The 22,313-nt window shown below is 44.0% G+C and overlaps 2 protein-coding genes across 3 annotated transcripts in view; both read right to left on the reverse strand.

The window, feature by feature from the left end:
- Positions 1 to 9,180, reverse strand: part of COL9A3 (collagen type IX alpha 3 chain) — a 35,805-nt gene extending 26,625 nt beyond the window's left edge. Inside the window, exons 1-5 of the mRNA XM_005499588.3 lie at positions 8,588 to 9,180; positions 7,308 to 7,376; positions 3,031 to 3,066; positions 2,348 to 2,419; positions 1,600 to 1,653 (exon numbers count right to left, since the gene is read on the reverse strand). Of these exons, the coding sequence (XP_005499645.2) occupies positions 1,600 to 1,653; positions 2,348 to 2,419; positions 3,031 to 3,066; positions 7,308 to 7,376; positions 8,588 to 8,653 (297 nt within the window). The 5' untranslated portion in view covers positions 8,654 to 9,180. The remainder of the gene's footprint in view (positions 1 to 1,599; positions 1,654 to 2,347; positions 2,420 to 3,030; positions 3,067 to 7,307; positions 7,377 to 8,587) is intronic.
- A 1,533-nt stretch (positions 9,181 to 10,713) lies between these two features.
- On the reverse strand, positions 10,714 to 22,313 carry OGFR (opioid growth factor receptor). 2 transcript variants are annotated; one of them, XM_065032368.1, is made up of 8 exons: positions 21,956 to 22,248; positions 19,915 to 19,963; positions 16,967 to 17,029; positions 16,566 to 16,650; positions 16,176 to 16,254; positions 15,755 to 15,821; positions 15,315 to 15,463; positions 10,714 to 14,222 (listed from the first exon to the last, which is right to left on the reverse strand). In XM_065032368.1, the coding sequence occupies exons 1-8, from the start codon at positions 22,084 to 22,086 to the stop codon at positions 12,854 to 12,856; spliced, it is 1,992 nt and encodes a 663-aa protein (XP_064888440.1). In that variant the 5' UTR covers positions 22,087 to 22,248; the 3' UTR covers positions 10,714 to 12,853. The 2 variants fall into 2 exon arrangements, with proteins under 2 accessions (XP_064888440.1, XP_064888439.1); XM_065032367.1 differs by lacking the exon at positions 19,915 to 19,963 and having other exon boundaries at positions 21,956 to 22,313.

Below are 22,313 nucleotides of genomic sequence, written 5' to 3' on the forward strand. Positions count from 1 at the left end.
ACTGATGGCTGTAAGGGACAAGCTGGGATCTGCTATAAAGAAACCCTTGAATTTCCAGCACCTGCTGACTTAGCCCCATCCTGCCCCACCGCTCCCCGTTGTGTACCCACTTTCTGCTTTGGCCAGCATGCCAAAAGCTCGGCAGAGCACACGAAGTGCCAAGTATTGGCACTTTACCCTCCTTAATTTTGATATCTTTGAGAATGTAAGGTGGAGCATGAAGCAGGGAACGTTCCTGGTACAGTAAAAGATCATTGAGTCCCTGAGCAAGCTGACGTGGCTCCATTACTTTCAAAGGAAAGACTCTGATTTACACCTCAATTTTAATCACATTGTCTGACTCACTCTCCTGGTAACAATGTTCTTTCTCTTGATTAGAAAACAATCTCACCATAATTTTTCACTTTAAAGTAATGTACTTTATGAATACACACTCAAGGAGCACAGGAAATGCTTGATTAACATGACATTCATAAATAAATATTAATAATTCCGCTTTCCTCATTGCTTATAGTGTAAAGCACCAAACTTCAAAATGGCCTTTAAAAGCTTTCCAATGAAGGATTCCAATATCTAGCACTGAGGTCAGAACCCACCTCATACCTGGCTAAAAATAAAGGATTTTTTTCATTGGAAAAATAAGTAGGCTTGATCTAATCAGTCTGTAAGCAGAAGCACGAGAAAAGCTAATGTATGCTGGTGGCAACAGGAGTATTTAAGATAAAAACCACTTTGGTATGCTGCCTTCACAGTACCTGTCCCTGGCCAGACATAAATCACTGCTGGACTGATGCCGTGTGGGATATAGAGGAATGGAAATGTTCAGCACTAACATATTACTAAAAACCAGGTTCCATGAACCCACTTCCATATGCTAAACACCTTCATTCTCAGACACTCCAGCTCAGACAAAACATGGTTATTCAGAAGAAGTCACAGTGTTAAACATGAATTCAATCCCACACCTGCATATTTCAGTGATTCCTGGGAGACTGAAGTATGTTCTTCAAATCAGGGAGAAGAAAGAATGCTAGGATAATAATGCTGTCCTTCTAGAGTACTAAAGCTTGTAGAGGTTTATTTCCTTTTTCCAAGCTTTTATTAGACCAATTAAAACAATTTTCCAGACGGACCACTGACCTTGAAAAGCTCCCGTAAGTGACAACAGGTCCCAAGTTTGCCCCATGCTGACAGATTGAGTTACAAGACATGGGAAAGCATGTCAAATCAGAACACATAGTGATGGTAACTGGGTTTGTGTGTTTCTGCTAAACAGCTCAAAAGGAAATTCTTGTGCCCAGAAATTATCTGCTCAATTGCCCTGCAAACTAGAAGCTTGTGTGATAAAGCGGGCATGGGCAAATACTACTGCCAAACACAAAACAGGGGCACAAAACTGTTCCCAGTCTCACGCCCTGCCAAATGAAAACCCATCTGGGGCTTCATTTCAAGGGTCCAAGTATTCTGCAAGTGTTTATGAATAAACAAACATCATAATCAACACTCGAATGTCACCAATTTACAAAGGAATGAGAAATCATCAATACAATCACTGACAATTTTCATTTAAAGGGATTTAAGATCTAATGTGGTACTCACACGGTCTCCTGGAGGCCCATTTGGGCCAGGTGGGCCATCGGTTCCTGTTAAACCCTGGGAAAAAATAAAAAAGTGTGAAAACAGAGAAATACAGTAATAAGAGCTATAGGAAGTCCCTGTCACTGTCACCAACACAAAACACGTGCATGCCAAGCTCTCAGGAAAGCCTAACTATTTTATTTCTCTCTGTAATGCATCACAAAGGAGCAGAAGCAAATTATTCATACTGTTCCCTGTGCATTGTAAGCATGGATTAATGCCCCCAAGTAGTCTTGTTACTGGTGTTTATTGAGTTGCAGTGTAGCTGTAGAAACTGCCTGAATGCAGAAGAAAACGTGCTGGTTAAAACCTTACCCAGACTCAGATACCAGGGCATTAACTGGGGAAAACTTGACCAGAGCTCAGCCAGTAAATGCAACTGGATTTCTGAACTGAGGCTCAATGGGTTTGCTGTAGAAATGTCAACCGATGCTTGTGTTTCTGCAGCCTTGCCCAGTGCAACTCTGAAGAACTGCAATGTTTCATTGCCAGTGTGCCATCCCATGCATCTCAAAAACTGTCCTCATATTCCTTAATTCAATCAAGAGATGCGTTCGACTCTTAAAATTTCTCCTAATATGCAAGACAGAGCCAGGACCCACTTTGCTTCTCCAGCAGACACAGAGCAAGTTGATGACACACTTCAGGAAAACACCCATCCCTATGTGAAATATTGAAAAGATCTAAGATGAGATGACAAAATACTCACATCCACTCCAGGAAGGCCAGGCAATCCAGCTTCACCAGCTGCTCCAGGCTTCCCTGGTGCACCTTTTGGCCCCTAAATCAGATAAACATGCAATTCTTTTAACATAACAAGAGAAGCGTGGCACGTGTTGATACAGGCTACAAGACTGAAGTTCATTTGTTGGTGCGTTAATCTTACACCATGCAACATGGAAGAATTCCTACAGAGAGATGAAGCTTGCCATGAATCCATATCCAAATCTTAAATTCATTTCAGTGCTTTGGCCCAGTTCCACATAGAGTTACCCATAAGCTGTTCCTAGTGAAGGGGTAGAGAGGGGTAGAAAGTGGCAGAAAGGGGTGGGGTAAATGGCCCAAACCAAATTGCTGTGCCACCTGGTACAATTTTGAGCAGCTGGCAGACTGAGGAGCTGATGCAGACTCAGACCAATGCCAAAAATAACCACACATATGTGGCTTGGTACCAATTTTGTCACACTGCTGATAGATGAGCTTTATTTCATGCTTATCCTCTGCTAGCAATGAAGCAGGAAAATGTGTTTGTCCCCAGGACCAGTGCTGAGCATCTCCGCTCCTGTGTACCCCCTGTGCAAATCCTGCTGCGGATCAAGAGGGAAGTCTTAGCTTTGCACTGTGTCCCTCTCAAAATGATGAGCAAGTCAATGTCAACCAGAAAATACTTACTGGCGGGCCTGGCAAACCAGGAGGGCCTGGTTCTCCCTAAATGAAAGAGAAAAAACATCTGTGTTAGTGCTGAACCTTCTTCTGTTGACTTTTTGCAACAATGATGTTCCCAGCTGTCACAGTGCTCAAGTGTCCCTTGGTGCCCACTCCAAGATCTACCACGCTCGGTCTTATGAAGCTGATGCTCTAGGTCCCGCTAACCCCCAAAAGCAGATTTGGTGAAAACCCACATCCTCAGCCTCCCAGAGACAACCAGCCCTTCTGAACAGTGCCCAGCACCTGCAACTTTTTCCAGATATACTTAGAAATTATTTGCACTTGGGCTTGTCTGCAAGTGGGGCAGAGAGGAAGCTGGGTGGCTGTTGAGGCTTTCAAATATCTTCCTGATGAAGCAGAGGATGAAACAATAATCTCCAGGTATCCAGGACACAGTGGGAAACTGTGGTACTACCAGGCGCTGATGACTATCAGAAAGTGAAGAATGAACAAACTGTCAACAGTGATTTTCTTCATACGACTAAACTTTGACAGGAAAAAGCAAATGAACAAAGCCCCCAACTGATTTCCACCTAATCCAATTGCACAATCTGGATTAAACCCGACTTTTATAAAATATTTCACAAGCTCTCATTTTTTCTGTCCTAATGGAAAGCAACTTTTAAGAACAGCATTAAAGGTGTTTGGGAGATGATATTTTAAAAGTCTTTGAATCATTCCTTCTACCTCAGCCAGCTGTAACATCATTCAGGAGCTCACATGGACCCCAGACAACAAGACAAATGTGTTTTATTGTTAGACCCTGAAAAAGGAAATAATTTGTGAATAGCAAAAGCCTGGTTTCTCATCTCATCTCATCCTGCAGAAAATCAGTTTGTGTGATCGAGATGTCTGGATGGTACCTTCCCCTTCTGGCTTTAGGACAAGTGCACTAAATATTGTGAGAGACTCGGATGTCGCGGGCGAGCAAAGGGGAAGGGGCATGTTGATACCCTGGAATAAGAAAACCTATAAGGAAAACAGGTGGTTATTAAGAGTAAGGCTAGAAATAACACCATTCCTACCACAGGTCTAATAATTAGGAGTTATAAGGCAGTAAGCAATTTATAGCACATTTCCATATTTACTGTGTCGACAACTGTGAAGCCGTGGGCAAATCTCTCCAGCCTTGATTTGCTCAGGTGAGGATTATCTACTGCACTGGTGACCAAGAAATGCACAGACCAGAGACTCATGGAACAGAGGCGTCTTTATGCTCTGCCTTGCTAAAGCAACTCTTTTGCCTACAGATTTTCCATAAATAGTTATCATTATCATAGGTGGGGAAGGTCCCCCTGCCAAGGAAATGAAAGGAGCAGTTCTTTTGCAATGAAGGGTTTGAAAAGGCACCTAGAAATGGCAGTAGAGCTGGTTTACTCCCTCCCTCCGTCATTCAAGATCACCAGCCCCTTGCATTTTTTCTTGCCTGTGCAATGGCAAACCATAGAGCAAAGCCACAGCGAACCACGCAGCAAAGCCACGGCATCAGCAAAAGGCTGTTTGGGACCATCTTAAACCCCGATCCTGCCACTGTGGACCCCTGCGGGACTCTGCGGGAGCACCAGAACTTCAGCCAGCTGAATCAAAAGCCTAATCAGTGTTTATACCCCTAATGCCAGATCACTGGGAATTAGAGGTAAAGGCTGTCAGCAAAAGGAAACGCTCTCCTGGTGCCTCTTGAGAGGGACGTTCACTCTTAGCAAGTCAAGCCAGGAGATGGAAAGTTGGGGAAAAAGGAAAAAAAAAACGCTTGATCTGTGAAAAGTGACAATTGCTTATTAGCAATTTGGAGAATTACATCCCCAGAAATAATTCACAGGGACTTGTTGCTAATTCTTTCGATCATAACATGCTGTTTCTATTCTTGGGAGGGAGAGATTTTGCTTGTTACGGAGATGAAACGTGAAGCATATTAAAGGCTATAATTATACAAGATTTCAGAGGGACTTAATGCTGCAGTTCCCACTGAAAGGCAGGAATGAAAGCAGCAGTTTCTAGAAATTGTGCTTATGGGGTTCATCCAAGGCTTGTTCGGAGATATCTTGAAAATTCAGCTGTATGTTATGCACCACTCAGTGCCGGCAGCAAGGCCTCGGCGGCACACATCCAGCTCAAAGACTGTCCAGAGACTCTTCCCATATAGCCTTTATCCAAAGCCATCTGTGAAGGTGACCCAGCCTGCGTGGCTTCCAGAGTTCAGGAAACTTGCACAGATACAGCCCAGAAAAGTTCTGATTGTGCTTTAAAAAAAAAAGTCTCATCATTGAAGAAAATAAATAATGGTTTCATTCTTTGCAGTGGGAGAATTGCCACTGCCACTCAGGCTCCACATGATTGTCTCCATGGAGTGCTACGAAAATGCAGAGTAGTGCTGGATTTTATATGCCATAATTTTTTGTGCTGCTTCTCCTGCACAGTTCCTTAAAGGATTCAGTGTCCCGTAGAATATTAACCGTCCTGGAGCCTGTCCCAGAACCACCGAACCATCTCCCATGAACAGGGTACCTGACAACCTATATCCATAGGGGGATGTAGATCAAATCTGTTCAAATGACTGTTCCTGTGTAGCCAAAACTCCAGGCTCAAGCTGAGACTGCGAGACTTAGCACCTTAAATACTTTACTCAGCTGTTTGATTTATTAGAACTAAGTTGCTCATATTAATTAGATGTTATTTGGTCACGTCCCACGGGAAGCCTTCTGAAGCTCTGAGCAGCAGATAACAGGGTGCAGGTTCACGTGACCAGCATCTCCCCAGGCTCCTGTTTCCAAAAGCCACCAGAAGCGATGCTGGTGCTGTTCCAGAATTAAGGTGTAAAACATCCTGTAGAAAGCAGGAACTGAAGGACACAATTACAGGGATTTGTTTCTTTCTGACTGCCTAAATCACTGCTTGTTATGACTTGAAGTTTGAAGGGTTTCATCCCTCCCAAATTCTTCTTTTTCACTCTGTACAAACGTACTGCTGCAGAGACTCCACCAGCAAACTGCTGTGAACGTATGTTCTTCACCCTCTGCCAAGGCATCCCCTTAAGATTTTTATCATGAAAAATAGCAGAGAGAAACTGCCGAAACCAGCTCTGAACTTTTCACATTGCAAAAACAGAGAGAGATTTTCAGTTAAACAGTCTCCATCAGTCAAGAGGACGCGTTAGAGGGACAAATCAATGACGTTCTCTCTTCAGCTCCCACAGCCACTGGGAAAACTCACCACTGCAGACAAAAAAGCTCCTTGTTCACCATATACCAGGGAACTCACATATCTTTTTTTAACCTTCTCATCCCAAAGAAAATGACCTTCATGGAATGAATAGGTTTTTTCAAGGTTGCTTAAAGGTGCAATTCCAATAAACTTACTTCAGGCAAGCCTAAAAAAAAACCTCTGCCCTATTCCATAAGCAGCTTAGAGAGACAAGCACTACTCAAACTGAATGTCCAAGCAGGAATATATGGCCTTCTGCATTTGATGTGGTCTTGTTGAAGGTCCATCTGATGCTCTTTTTATCCACTGCCAACTACAGGACACAATTCACTCCTTATCCAACAGATGCACAGAAGCAAAATTGTACATTTTTATGAAAACATAAATCCCATAAATCCTGTGGTATAGTCTTCTACCTCTACAGGAGGCATACGTATAAAGAACTGCCTACTGAAATAAAGGGTGCCCACTTCGTTTGCCTTTTGTGCCACTAAAGGCGACTCATATCTGGCAACACACAAGCCACATTCTGACCTCTCACATACCAATTTAAGTTAGGGACAGCCATACTGACAACGTTGAAATAAAACCAACGTAAAAGCAGTGTCCAGTGCTGTATATTTGAGTTTCTTGGGGCCTCTCTAGAAATGTGGATACCCTGAATTACAGAATCCACTGGCTCCAGCATGCATCACACTCATACGCTCAACATTACAGATTATGTTCTTCTTCCTCTGTAGACATCAAAAGAGAAACATGCGGCTTTACAAGCAGGGTCACGAATCCCTGTCACACACCAGCTTTATCCTGAACGCTCTCTCGAGACAGGGTATTAATACTGCGAAGAACCTGATGCCACTCAGCACCTCCACTTGCTGCTCTGACTCTTGCAGAGTCTCCTGTGGGTGGGCTGGTTCTCCAGGTCCATCTCTGAAGGACATCAGCCAAGGACTGGGGCCCTGGAGAAGCAGAGCAGCTCCTCTGCTCGGCCAGCTCTGCCCGCACTCCACCCTTGCCCTCCCTCAGCCATCCCCACTCACATCTATGCCGTCCTTGCCAGATGGTCCAGGCGGTCCTCGTGGTCCAGGAGGGCCTTGTGGTCCTATTCTCTGAAAGTGTTGGGGGAAAGAGAGAGAGAAGAGTTTATTTTTTCATCCAAAGAAACATATGGGCTAAATCAGAAAACAAGGGCCAAGATCTACTGTATAACCCTAAATCTGTACTAAGCTTCAATCCCTCACCCATCCTGGGTGGACTCAGAGGAGCTCAGGACCAGCACAAGGCTCTTTGGGGAACCCTCTTGACTGAGCACATCCTCAGGGCTCCCAGCTGAACTGGTGGCTCATGCTGGGAATCGGAGCTGGTCACTGGGCAGCAAGTGGGTCTAATTGTATAGGGAACACTTCTCACTGCCTATAGGCATGTTTCATTTTGGGCAGAGGAAGGAATGCAAAGCCCATGGGAAATAGATGCTAAGTGCATTAAAATAAATTTATAGTCCAAATATAATAGGGTGATGGATGAGTCAGTTGGACACTGCTGAAGATAGAAGAAGAAAGGGAAAATTTCCTCTCTGAGCAGGATGTCATTTTAAAGCCTAGGATTTTGGAGGTGGGGGAAGGAAAGAAAGGTCCAATAAATGACTTCTGTATGGAGAGGGCTCCAGAGAGCAACTTACTGTAGCTTCAGCAAACAAAGATTTCATTATAGAAGCAGCTCTGCTCACAGACTGCAAAAATTCCTCACTAACACAATGAAAAACCTCGCTGAGGAGCTACTTCCCCAGGAAATAATATTATGATCGTACAGGGAAGATTAATATAACTTCATGTCTGAAAGTGAGCAAGGCTCAAATATGCCATTTCATAAACATAAAATTAAAAAATTAATTGAGGGAAGGAATAAAAAATTCTGATTCAGAGGAAGACCCAGATCAGTCTCATAAGCAACCTATTACTTCACTGAAAAATAAAACTGTTTCTCTTACACCAACAGGTCTCCCCTTTCCCAAGGCTTTATCTCTGGTAACTGCAGCCCTGGATGGGAAGACCATACTTCTATGGAAAGTTTAAAGCAGCAGTTTCTATACACGAGGATACACTCTACCAGCCTCCCCGTGCAGGTACAAACCCTTAAGTGTTCGCTGGACACTCTCTTTATAACAGCACAAGCAATGCACACATTTTTTTAGCAAAGTTTAGACTCTAATAACATGCCTATTACCACATTTCATCCTGCAGGTATAACATATACAGGTCGCCGTATCTTTTTCACTTACATCCTTTTTTCTTGAGTGTAAGACATAAATGAGGCTTCTTACCTGAGCTGATGCCGTGGCCAAGAGCTGGCACAGGAAGAGAAGCCCAAGAGCGGAGAATCCAGCCATGGTGCCCAGGCTCTGCCTCTCGTTCCTCCTGGGCAGCTGAACCGTTTCTGCTCCGGGGTCCAGCAGATACCTCCTCCTCAGTCTCAGCTTACAGAGTCCTGGTCTCCAGATAAACCTGCAGCTCCAGCCGGAGGGGCAGAGCCCGGGAGCACAGGCTGAAGGGGCTGAGCTGGGAGGAGGTTTGGGAAGGAGGTGGGAGCAGGGGGAGGTTTGGGAAGGGGGTGGGAGCAGCAGCCCCTTAGGCTGAGGCTCATGTTTAAGCCCCGCTGGGCAGTCCCAGCCTTGAGCAAACACGGCCGGGACTCAAGACTGGGCTGGACTTGCAGACATGCCACAGCTGCAGCTGGAGATATAAAGATGTTCCTTAGGTCTCACCCAGGGCATTTCTCAAAGCCCATCACAATTTTGGTGCTGGACAGATAAAAAGCAACACAGAGCAAGAGTTATTCAGTGCCTGAGGCTACCTAACTGAAACTAGAGAAATTAATATACTTGTAATGAGTGCAAGGCACACAACAGAGAAATGCACTTACTGCTTTGCAAGATGGTTTATTAGCTCTGGAGGTGTATTCACATCTGTAATTTATTTTTCAGGAAGATCTAAGAAAATGCCAACTGATTTCTTGAGAAAGTGATGAATGCTGACCAGAGAACAGATGATCACAGACAGATGCAAGGAATAAAAAAGGAGAAACATTCTCAGAGCCGCTAAAAGAATATGGAAGAACTGCCTTTGAAATATCGGCAAGGAAGGAACAGGACGACAGCTCCCAGCTAGGTGATTCCAGACAGCAATATATTAACAAAGAGGCAGCTCCTGCAAATTGCTTCATGCTTCCCTTTATGGATTAAAGATACTTTCCTCCAAAGCAGAGCTTGGTGAGGAACAGTGGAGAGGTTCATCAGAACTGAAATGACAGAGCTCATCTGGTTAGCAAGAGGAGAGCAGAAGTAGAAAAAGCAAAGATTAAAACAAACAAACAAACAAACAAACAAACAAACAAACACAAACAAAAAACCACCACAAAATGCCAGGTTTCAATTTGGCATCCTTACAGTGGGAGGTTCATCTGAGCACACAGTGTGTGGCTGCCCAGGTCCCCAGCAGCTAACATTCCACCAACCCTGACAAGGATAAAGGGCTCAAAGATTCACTAAGTCCCTACTAGACTCTGTGGAACAGGCAGCTGGGGACAGAAAGGGAGTGTGTGTCTGTAGGCATTTAGATGGCTTCAAAGTAAACTAAATGTTTTATTAGACACCACAAAAACCACAGCGGGGGAGCAGCAGTCGCATGAACTGCTTTGCACAGCGCTTGTACCTCCTCCCTCGCACTGATGCCAACGGGTGGCAAGAGAGACAGCGGAGCAGATCCAAATTCCTTGACCACACATTTCCCATGGCAATGCAGGGCTTGGAGAGCTGCTGCAAGCAGAATCTGCTTGTGACCAGTGATGGAAGAGCCCTGGGAGCATTCACCTTCAAGCCCACTCACCTCCTGGTCCTCCTCTCCTTCCACATCCTCAGGCAGAGGGAGCACAGCTGAAGGGACTTGGAGAAATTACCACAAATATACCTCTGTGCTTGTGTCCTGAAGGAAAATGCCCTCTAGACTCAAGCCCCCATAGACAGGTTGGGCACCTGCGCTCCTGCCAGCAAACCCTGAGAGCTGCTCCTTGTCCTTGTTTGCTCTGCAGGGCATCACAACACACTTGATGGGTGGTGGCATGGAACCAAGACAAGGCATCTTGAATCATTTCAAAGGCCATCATTAAACAAGAAGCACATGGGGAGGTGTCTTCTCCCTACAAACATTCAGTGGTCACATTTGACAGCGGTGGAAGAAGACTTGGTCACCATCTCCATGTGGAACAAGCAGCAGGTTTGGCTCATGGTGAGCCCAGCAGAGCTCATCTTGGGAAGGCTGGGAAGCCCCATGGACCCGCTCCTTGGAGGTGCCCAAGCAACAGCAGACGGCTGCAGGGGGGTGGTGGTGATGGAGCAGATACACGGTCACATCCTGACCTCCAAGGTGAAAAAAACAGAAGTGGAAATGGGTATGCATTGAAGTCATGCTTTAATAAGTGACTCCACAATACAGGTCTGAGTGCTGGAAAACATCCTGTGAACTCACTGCAAACACCTAGAGCTCAGACTCTACACCTGATCGTGGTGGGGAACAGTTTGGTTTGAGCACTCCAGACCAAGACTCACAGCAAAATCCCATTAACACAAAAACAAACCACACATCACCATAACAAGATTTATGACCTATGCCCCAACTGAGCACATATTCACAATTAAAACTTCATTAAGAAAATTACTATGAATCTGTACAAAAGCCAAGATTAATGATTTCTTATGAATCTTTTATGAAAGAATTTTCAACTCAACATCTTCAAGTATTTATATCTGCCATTAAGCCTATTGTCATTGGCTATTTACCTCCATTTGTTCATAAGAAAAAAATATTTTAAAAACATTAAAGCCTTTTTTCCAGCACGTGTGTGACCATGAACATTAGATGTTAAGCTTGCAGACTTTTATTCCCACACACATGTATGTGGCATGCTGAATCAGTCTGGGAAGGCAAATCACTGATCAAATTCCTTAAAAGATGAAGTTTCAGAGCTGTAGCAGAGACAGGAAAAACATTAACATTGCACAGGCTACTGCATCTGCTCTCTGTCAAGGCGGCCAAGCCTCCAGCCATCTCCTACACAAAACAAACAGCACCTAAAAACCCCCAAAATAAAGCAAACAATCTGAGCAAACAGCAAGTCCAGACCTTCTGGCTGTTGGAAACAGTTTCCTCCGCTTCATGAAATGGGTCCTCTGTTGTAAATCTCTACCAGTGAAAGTGCTAAATTGTTTAACGCTCCTTCAGACTTGGTTGAATACTGTGTAAGTCGGGCAGAATAGCTAACGGGGAGGTCAGGCAAATGCCTGGCAAGCTCTGAAAGTAAATTCTTGAGGGCTGTAAATAAATGAATCAGACAAGCATACCCCCTCCAATTAAAGTTTCAATTAACTGCCCCACAAAGCACAGTGGTTTCCAGACATGTTGCACTCGAATGTGTCCCCACTGCCTGACATGCTGATCGTTAATGGGAAAACAATCCTGCCCTAACTAGGAAGCATCTGACACATGTAAATAAATCTGACATCCGTAACTTCACGCAATGGGGCCGCAGAAAAGAGAGTCCTCTGGCAAATGCAAATTAACAGCAGAGTCCAAAAAAGTGCAATGACAAATACTTGTTCTGTTTTGGCAGTTGAGGAAGGAAGGCCTTTGAATCAGTAGTGGATATAGATATCCATGGAAGACTATCAAGGATCTGAAAGTGGTGGAAAAACCTGGGGAGGAAAAGCTCTAGGCTTTCTGCAAAGTCTGAAGGTTTTACTTTTAGAAACCAGTAAACAATTCATATTCTGAATTCTAAGAAGTTTACAAAGCAGCTTCTGTGGGGGATAAATGGAACAAATTACTCAGCACTTTGCACCTTAAAACCCAGTATCTTTACACAAAGGTTCATACTAGTCAAAGATACGGTTGACTACACATTTAAGCCCAGTGTAAAGTCAAACCTACTTGCTTTATAGGAGGAGAGGCAGCTATGCTCTTACATGATGTGAAGTGCAGATACTCATCTCTCTTTCAGGAAATGCCACAATTTATGCCCTAGGAAGCAGGCACACAGCATCTTTGCCAGGAGTAAATCTCCTGGGAAGGCAGAGCCTTTCAAAATAACACAGAAACATTACATGGTAATAGAAAGGCCTGGCAAATTAGGTCATGCTGCTTTACATTAAAAATTAGTATTAAATAAATATTTGACTAGTTCACACAAGGAAACAGATTTGTTTTCATCCTCTCTTTAAGAAGAGACATACCAGAACCAAAGCAAAGTGCAACAATCCCTGTTACTCCAAGATAGCCCTGAACATCAGTTAAAAAACTGAACAGGACACAGCCTGTCCATGGAGATGACAAAATTGAGTTTTCCTCTTTAGGGTGACCAAGGGCTGGATCTCAGTGAAGTTACTATAGATGATTAAAAAAGCGTGGAAGGGTGAAAGTCAGTCAGGGTCTAGACTGGATCAGCCCAAAGGAAGTTTATTTTTCCATATACTTCTGCTATTTGAACCACTACAGTGGCTCCAGGCAGCCCAGGCAGCATCACCTCCCCTGGCTGGGGCTCACTCTGCTGCCACCTGCTCCTCATCAGGTCCTGCCACACGCTCGGGGCTCCCAGGTCTTTGTGGTGCAACCTCAGTGCTGTCTTCTTCAGGACAAGTGGGTGCCACACTCTGCTCAAGACTCTCTGGAACTTGTTTCTTGCCTGTGACTTCTGCTTGCCCTTTGTCATTTGCATTTTCTGCCTTTTTATGCTGTTCTGCCCCATCTCCCTCCCTCTTGCCCTTTTCCGTGCTGTTGGGGTGCTGATCACTCCTTGCTGCATCTTGATCTCCACTCAATTCCAAGCCATCACTCGTTGGAGAAGCCTTGCTGGTCTCGGGGAGCCTGGAACCAACCTGGGGTCCCACAGCCCCACCATCTGCATCACCACCACCCTTCTCACTTGTCGCTTCCACTGTTGAGTTTTTCTCACCGACGTTTTCTTTGTCAGCCTCAGTATTCACAACAGATGGATTTAACTCGGCACTCGACGCAGAGGGCCTCATGTTCAGGTTTATGGCCAAGTTGTATGTTTTGCTTCTCGATGTTCTTTTATCAACTTTCCTCCGTTTCACAGCTGCATCAGTGGTCTCCAGCACTGCTGAGGTTTTGGTGCTTGCATCGTCTTTTTTCAGTGGTTCCTGTTCCTCTTCTGCTTGTATGAGTGGACCTGAGGAGGGGGTTTCTGCATCAATTGCACATTCTCCCAGATTACGGGAAATATTTTCAATATCAGTAGGGCTTTTCAATGGCCCAGTCTTCATAGCATCTGCCACAGTTGCATCCAGTTTCCTCTTCTTGCTCTCCTTTGCGCAATCGTTCTCTGCTGTATCCTGCACTTCTTCAGTTGCACTGTTTAAATCCTTCTCCTCTTGCTGGGCACATGAAGCCTCTTTCTCCTCTTCACCATCCCCTCCCTTCGAAACGCATTCACTTAACTTCTCTTTTACATCTTCACCGTTCACTTTAGGCTGCAAGCCCGCAGCATCTCCAGCTTTCTGTTCCTCCTCTAGAGGCTGGTTCTGATCCTCTTCCACAGTATCATCACAGTTTTTAGCTGAAGGTTCCTGTTTATCTCCTGCCTTTTGGTGCAGCTGTGACTTGGCGGAGCGAGGTCTGTACTTGGAGAGTTTTTCGTGCGGTCCCCACACGAAGTGGTCTCGGGGTTTGTAGTGTTGCCAAGCATAGTAGACTAGTTCTCTTCTCTTCCTTTTGCTTCTGACGGTGAACAGGAAATAATTCAAGGCACTTATCTTGACGTTCGGTAACGTCTCCTTGACAAGAGTTTCTGTTAGGAAAAACTTTACCAAGTGCACTTGGTAGTGCTCATATCCCATCTCTCCCAGGCACTTCAGGATGCGCGTAATCCGCAAATTGTTGTGGCTAAACCTGAAATAAACAGATAAGCAAAGCTGCTAAGTGAGTCTTACAAGCTGAAAGTCACAACAAAACCCTAGGGTACCTGCAAAACATTTTGTGCATTATTGACTGGCATCTATTAAGGGCTCTTTGACAATGCAGACAGGAGTATAAGCAGAGTTACTTTTAAAGCATCTACTGCTGCTGTCTCCCCTTAGTAATACCTTCCTAACCCTTCTTGGACAGCTTGGATTAACTGTCTCAAGTGCTTGGGAAGGTTCTGGCTTTCTGCATCACCCACCAGTAGATACCAGCCACCATACTGGGTCAGACACACGAGTCCCTGCAGCCCAATATCCCCTCCCTGACATTGACCCTGCAGGGTAAGCTTGTAGAAAAATGTAAGAATATAGGCACGTAAGGATGCTGCCAGAAATTCAGGACTGAGGGATTAAGCTAGACACAGCTTTTTTTCATTTTTATACTTGACAGTTTTCAAGTTGGTTTTTCTTTTGTGACTATGCCCACTCCTTTTGGAGCCCTTGTTAATACCATTCAGGGTACTAGAATATGAAGGGTCATCACTGTCTCCACGATATGTAGTGCAATAATATAAAAACACTAACACCAATTTGCAGAGGACTTTTCAACCTAGGATTCAGCAGGCTATTAGGGAAGCTTATGGAAACGCTCCTATTTTGTAGTTTAACAGAACACTACAGGGGCAATGCAGCTACCTGTGAAAGTGTTTCAGTGATTCCTGCTTAAAATATGGTTTTAAACACAAGCTCTGCTAGAGCAAATATTAACATCTTCAGGTCCGTATTTCATACTTTAGGAGACCAACACGAGCAGTGCCTGCTGGTAACAGCCATACCACATACAAAAGAAAAGCAGTCTCGGCTGGTTTAATTATTATACTTGTCACTGTAAAGCGACAGAGAAAGTGACAACCTACAGTCAGAGGCTGTGCCAAGTTAAAAATAGTTTAGCTAGCTAACTACTCTACCAACAAAACCCTCTGTTCCTTGATGGCTGAGGATTTTCTTGACTTTGACTGTTTTTCTTCTCAAAGACACGTCTGGCTGCAGTCAGTGACCAGCAGCACAGACAGAGACTCACCGGTTCAGGTTTTGAAATCGTTCAGCCCAATTCTCTGCTCTCTTCAGCTCTCCAGTCTCCTCGTTGATCAGATTGATGCCGTAAAATCTCAGCATGAGCTGATAAGCACGTATAAACCTTTGCATAACTTCCTGGGACTTCCTAAAGGCCTGAAAACAAGACAGACCAAGGAGCACAAGGTGCATCTTCCTAATTACCTGCACCAGTTTAAGTGGCACCTGAATTATACAAGGCCAATTATATTACCAAGTATTTCATTTGCTGGTGTAGCTACTGGCAGACACAAGACAGACAAATGCTTAACAGTGCCTGAGTGAGCTCTGTTAACACCAGGGCACCAAGGAAGCAATGTAAAAAAAAATAGACTTCAAATATAAGGCATTTAGGGAAAACCCTAACATTGTTCAGATCTCAAAAAAACCCACAAAAGCTTTACATACCTGGATTTCTTGACACGTGAGCGGTTTGGCACGCCAGTTCATTCCATGTTCGCGTAAAGGGAAAAGCCTGAAGGGAAAGAAACTTTAAGCCCAGATGAGCAAAGCTGACATCCAGGCCAGGGTACCCGTCTTGTTAAAACTAAAAATGATTCCAAAAATTGTGATATCACAGGCATCTCTTGGAGACCTCACACCCTTATGGGCACAGAAGTAGTTTACTATATGGCAAATAAATCCCGCTGATAAAAGCACTGTCTACACCTGGCATAACAACATACTTTGCTTATCTGCATCTCTCTCATTGCACTAATAGTTTATTCTGTGCTGTAAAACCAAGCATGACTGAGATCTACTACCACAGCTGCACTTCTTCCCAGAATAATACAACTACAGAACCACTCTATTCATGCAGGCCGTTTACCACTGTATGTAAGAATGGTTTTCTTCCAGAACTTCATAGTTGTCCCACCAAGATTCAAGCAGACTTTCAATATGCAAACCTGAAAAGAAAAGAAGTCAGGTAAGAAGTAATGACACCAAATAAAAATGATCCAGAGCCAAGTGTTCACACACAGGCATTAACTTCTCTAACTACGCAACCATTCTGCTAGGCCAGAAAAAAAGAGTCTTTTTTTTCTAGCACCAAACAGGAAATTAACTGACATACAGCAGGAGCAAGGACATTTTTAAATGGAAATTCTTGGTGGTTCTGTTTGTTTCGGTGGTGGGTTTTGTTTGTTCATTTTTAGTAATTGTCCCACACGGATCAAGCTACTCTTTTACCAATTCAGTGGTCACACAACGTACTTACCCTGGGGCAGAAAACGAATCTCATTTTTATAAAAGCTCAAGTTCCACATCTCTTCTTCCTCCTCATTTTCTGATTCTGCCAAATCCTGGTGATGAGAACAAGAAATGAATATACAGGAATCTTTCAAAAGGCAGCATTCACTTCAACACTTCTCGCTTCCCCCCACGTTTCCTAAACATTTCAAGCCAAATTCTTGAAACGTGTTTTTGGGAAGTAACAGCTTGTTTATGACGCACCCACATGCACATTCATCCCTTCCCCCTCACAAATGAATCCCTTAGAGGTTCTGAGCCTGTCAATGTAAAGACAAAAGGGTGCTCTCAAATCTAGAAAGTGTTCCTAAGCTCGGCACACGATGAGGAAGAGCCACAAGAGCGTCTACATCATCGTTTAGTCCGTACCGGGTAACGGTGTCTGTATCTCTGCAAGTCTTTTGCCGCGTTGCAGTTGGGCTTGTCTGAGAACTAGAAGAAAAGAGACACATCAGAGATCCAGAATAAAGTTGTCTTCTGCAAAAAAAACAACAACCAACCCATTGGTGGGATTCAGCATTTCTCACACATGTTCCCCCAGCACCGCACTCCCAGCATCCCAAAACCAGCCACTTTGTTACTGCAGTTATTTCTCTGCATTCCTGAAAACAACTTGAAGAGAAGTTCAAACCAAAGCATGTCTTTTTCTTTCTTATTAATCAAGGTCTTTGTGTTTTATACCTCTTGTTAATCCTGGTTGGGTTTTCCTACAGAAATGATCAGAACTAGCTGGAAATCCTGAATAGTAGAATGTAATTTTCTTCCTTAACTCAGAGGTTTTAAAACAAGCCAATCTAAGCCCTGTCTCTGAGTCACTTGCCTTATTCAAGACAGAGATCAGACTATAATGGCAGAATTCAAGATGTAGAAATATCCCTTAAATTCAGGATTCTCATTCCCTGTAGACACTATTGAAATAAAGCTTTCTTGCTCTTTGCCTCATGCTTGAGAGCAGCCTTGCTGATTTAGCATCGTGCTGATCTAGTGGACAATAATAGAGCCACATGAGATACTTATTTTACTGCACTTCCACTCTAATTATCATCTTCATTATCACTCACCTCTCCAAGTAATCAAACTTTATGTCAAACCTACCCGAAAACCCCTCCTTATAGGAGGTTCTCCTCACTACACAGACTTGCCAGATTCCTTCCAAATGCAGCATTTAGAGAGAAATCACAAAGAACAGCCCCATTTCTTCCTCTGAACTTCATGGAAATAAAAGTTGCAAGTATGACTTAATTTAAAATGTATTTGAACTGAATCATATCTATATATCTATATCTATGTATATAGATATATTTTTACAGTGGATTACTTGAATGATAAGAGATTTTGTTACACTTCACAAGCAACACAGGTTCGATCTTGCTGAGTGATGAACCATCTTGTCCCAGACCTTGAAAGCACTTAAAAGTGCCCTGAAATGTCAAGGCAGAACCAACAAAACGAACCAGACTGCTCAGGAATAAAAGGTCCCACCTGGTGTGAAGTCCAGTGCAGTTATAGCATTTAACATCAACTCACAGCAGAACAGGGTCTTGGTGAAATGGGTCAGATGTGTAGACTCATGCTATATAAGCATCTTATGAAACGCAGAAGAAAGAAGCAACAAATAATCTCCTAAGTTATTTTTAAATTTAATTTTATACTTCCTAACCTGATCTGCCCAGAGAAAAATAAACAAACAAAACGACCTTCCAGTGAACACCGATCACCGCTTCAGTAATTATTAAGGCAGGAACTGGATTAGATTTTGTAACACCGTGTTGTAGTGAAGTCATACATTCAGCTGCCCTGTTGATTGTTAATACTTCAAATTCATGCAGCATCCACAGCATTTGGGAGATCAAACCTTTATCCACAGAGGGAGGTCATCAATGCACAATTTTTTAAATTGCGTTTAAAATACACATTTATACATTATGATTCCCCCACACTTTGGTGACAGGAATTAAACAAAGCTCAAGTTGTTTGTTTGTTTTAATGTGATAACTTGTGATGACCTAAAATAATGCCTGTATACCTTGGAAAAGAATTCCATTTTCTACATGACAACGTGGACCAAACCAGGTGGCAGAACCTGCCACAGCCCATGGGGGATTAGAAATGCAAGTGCTGGTGTCCAAACCCAGAATCTACCAGACCGCAGAAATGCACACGGCTACAAAAAACTGTGGTACACAGGGGAAAAACAATAATAAGTCACTGCAAACACAAGACTAAGAAATATGTTCAGCCAGAGCAGATCGATACTATTCTTTTGTTCAAGGTGTAAGCAGAGACTGTGATTTCACACTTTGAAATTCATTGATTATTTTGACTAGAACTTTTGAACTCCACAGATGACACATGGTATTAATGAAAATTTTGCTCCCAATTACAGAAGAATCAATTTCCAGATATTCTTGCCACTTAAGGTTCTCAAATAAAATCCTTCAAGGCAGTCAGGTGGGACAGGCTAACAGAAGACTGGCTCCAATTCTGAAAAATAACTGGTTTGGTGAAGAATAAATGTAGATACAGAGACAGATGCAATGAGGCAGTGTAAGGGGCTGTAAGGCTTCTCTAGACAGAAGCCAGATCCAAAAAACTAAGGTATTCTGGAGGACAGCACTGGAGAGCACAACACGGGGAAGCAAAGAGAACAAAACCCAGCGCTCTCTCCAAGTAGAGGTTGCTCCTGGGTCTCTATAATTTCTATTTAAGCCACACAGAAACAGAACCTTCCCTTTCTTCCCAGGTTAGAAAGACAAACTAAACTTGCACAGGTAAATCAAACCTCCTTCTTTCTCATGCTGCTGATTGCTGATCTCAGTGCATTTCTCACTGCAAAGCTGCAACGCATCCATCAGAACATGCATTAGGAAAGCAGAGAGCAAAGGCAAGAGGGGGTAATATGAGCAATATTTGGCTGAAAACTGGAAAACAGCTGCAACTGAAAGAGGAGGTGCAGACTGCGAACAAGATAAAGGAATGAGAAAGACAACAGAATCCTAGAAAAGTGACCTAAACCTTTTGTTGATGGAGAGTTAGGAGAAGGCAAAACTAGGGGGCTTGTTATTAAAACACAGCTCTGAGCAGCACAACATGAACCCCACATGTTACAGCAGTGAGCACAAACCCTGAGATTTTCAACATTTGCTCTTAGAAGCTAAAAGCACTGAAATGCAAAAGAGCTGCAAAGACACACCTGCAGGGATTTCAAACCGTGAACACGGAGTATTTGCAGAGACACAAGCAAGATGCAAAGGTAAAATAATTTTAGGTTGGTTTTGCAAGCGCATAGTAAAAATAAAAAGGAAAAAAACTCTAACCTCAGTATTGAATAAAAACCTTGGCAGCTTCAGACATAAAGTATCCAGGCTGAGGGGAGAAGAGAGAGAATTAGCGTAACAGAAGCAGAAGAAGGAATCATTTTTGGAAATTGACTCATGCCTTTGGCTGGTTGTAAAGGCATAAATGGATAACAGAAGATTTACTGTTTCTTTTTGTATTCATTCTTGCACCCCTTAATATTTTTTTGGGCACTGTCAGACAAAGGTGACCACACACAACGCTGAAGGAAGAGCTCCTCTTAAAAGATGCAGAGCAATATTCCAGGGGCCGTGGACAACATCCTCCCTTGTAAAGCAAAGCTTGAAGAGTCCACTTGCTGGAGTGAAAAAACGGTCCTTGATTTTACAGTTGTCACAATCTGGAAGTTGCTCTAAGGGAAAAAAAAAATATCTGAAGAACAAACACATTTGAAAAGAATAATCTGGATGTTCTAGAGGCATTAAAACTTGTGAACAAAACCAGCACTCTAGCCATGCACAAAAGATTTCCAGTGTGCCCTCAAACAATGCAAATCCCTTCAGAGAAAATCCCTGTCCCTTCTGGGGGTATAAATATTACAACTATTCCACCCAAAACACTTGTGCCCTTTCACAGAGCGACACGCACAGTGACTCCGCTCCTGCAGTGAACTGCAGGATGATGCGGAGATGCACATCAGCACGTCCATCTGCTGTATTTAAACCTCGTTCAAACTTTGTTTGCAGAGTAGAGAGCATGTGTTTTTGTAGGATGTCATGAGTGCTTGGAACACTATGTTGCACGGAATGTGTTGGGTTTTTAAGGGAGGTTATTTTAATATCAACCTTAAAAGCATTAAGTTATGAAGCTCCTTTAAAAGTATATTATTTAGAAAGCTTTACCTGCCTATTTATATTCTAAGAATATGGATGAGCCACTGAAATGAAACTGAAGAGAAGATTAGTTTCCATTTCCCTGAAAGGGGAGGAGTTATGTTAAAGGACTGTAGTGTCTTAACTGACCCAGGAAAGACTGATAAACGGTTCTGCATTTGCCAAAGCAATGCTGTACAACAAATTATTGACACTCCACATCAAACACAAAAATATGGTAAAGGTAAGAACCTCAGATAAGACTAACAAGCCCCTTTTATTTCAAAACAACGTTATTTTAAGGCACCATGAACAAGTGTTCATATTTTGCAGCGCTGCCTCATTCACTGGAACCCCACACAGCTATGTACAGAACAGCACATCCTTTTCGTTTTCAGAGCTGTTTTATAATATGGTCCCTAGAAGAAAACAGATCTAAAAGAAATTAAAAGTTACAGCTCACTTTCAAAAGTGAGCAGATGTTACATGATGGCTTTTTATTGGCGGCATGGAAGAGACCAAAAGGCTGCCAGGCAAAGATACCAAGAAAAAACATAAAAGTAAATGTTGCTGAGGAACATCAATATCATAATGTCAAATCCACTGGCCATCAGAATGCGATGAACAGGTGGGTGTCATACAGAACACAGAACTTGTGTTTGTGAAGTACCCACATCACAGGGAATGGTGGGCAGAAAAAAGAAAATAGATATGAAAACCCAGCTCATGGCAGTGTAATTAAACTTAAAGAGGTCGTAAAGTCGCACATCTGCCTTCGCCACTCATAAGGCTGACTCCTCTCTTTGATTTGCTCTATCATGATGAGAATAAAATTATATGCTAATAATGTCAGGACAAAAAAAAAACCCTTGGACTTGCTCTAAGTATTTTAAGCTACTCCAGTTCCTGATGATAAATGAAGATACAGAAGTGGCTCGAATACACTGACAAAACAATCGGCCTGGAGAGATCGATCCATCACAGACCGAGTGTCGGAGACGCCCCGCGGGCAGCGGCGCCGCTGCCGGTACCGCTGCGGCTGCTCGATTCGGAACTGCCGGAGAACCGCGGGGAGCGGCCCCGGAGCAGGAGCCGGCGGCAGCCCCAGGAGCTCGGACCGGGCAGGGAAGGGGCTTCCTCCCACCTCGGAGGCTGCTCCGTGCCCCGAGGGACCCCCGCATCCACCCACCTGCTGCTGGGAGCCCCGGACCAGCTGCTCCCCCGCATCCCCCGGCTCCGAGTCGGCTGCCGCTGCCGCCTCCGCTCCCTCCGGCTCGCCGCCTTCGTCGTCGTCGCCGTCGCCGCCGCCATCCTCATCATCCTCCTCCTCGTCGTCCTCCCAGGTGGAGTCGTACTTCAAGAAATCGTCCTCCGCCCGGAACTCGGGACAAGCCGCCATGGGAGCGGGAGGGGACAGCAAAGGGAAAGCGAAAGAGGCGGTGGGGCCGCCCGCCCGCCCGGCACAATGCCCGCGCACGTGGGGGGGGAACCAAGGAAAGGAAGAGCGGGGGAACGCCCCGCCCCCTTCCTGCGGCGCCGCTTCCCAT

This window comes from Columba livia, chromosome 16, assembly GCF_036013475.1.
Source record: "Columba livia isolate bColLiv1 breed racing homer chromosome 16, bColLiv1.pat.W.v2, whole genome shotgun sequence".
Classification (NCBI taxonomy): Eukaryota; Metazoa; Chordata; class Aves; order Columbiformes; family Columbidae; genus Columba; species Columba livia.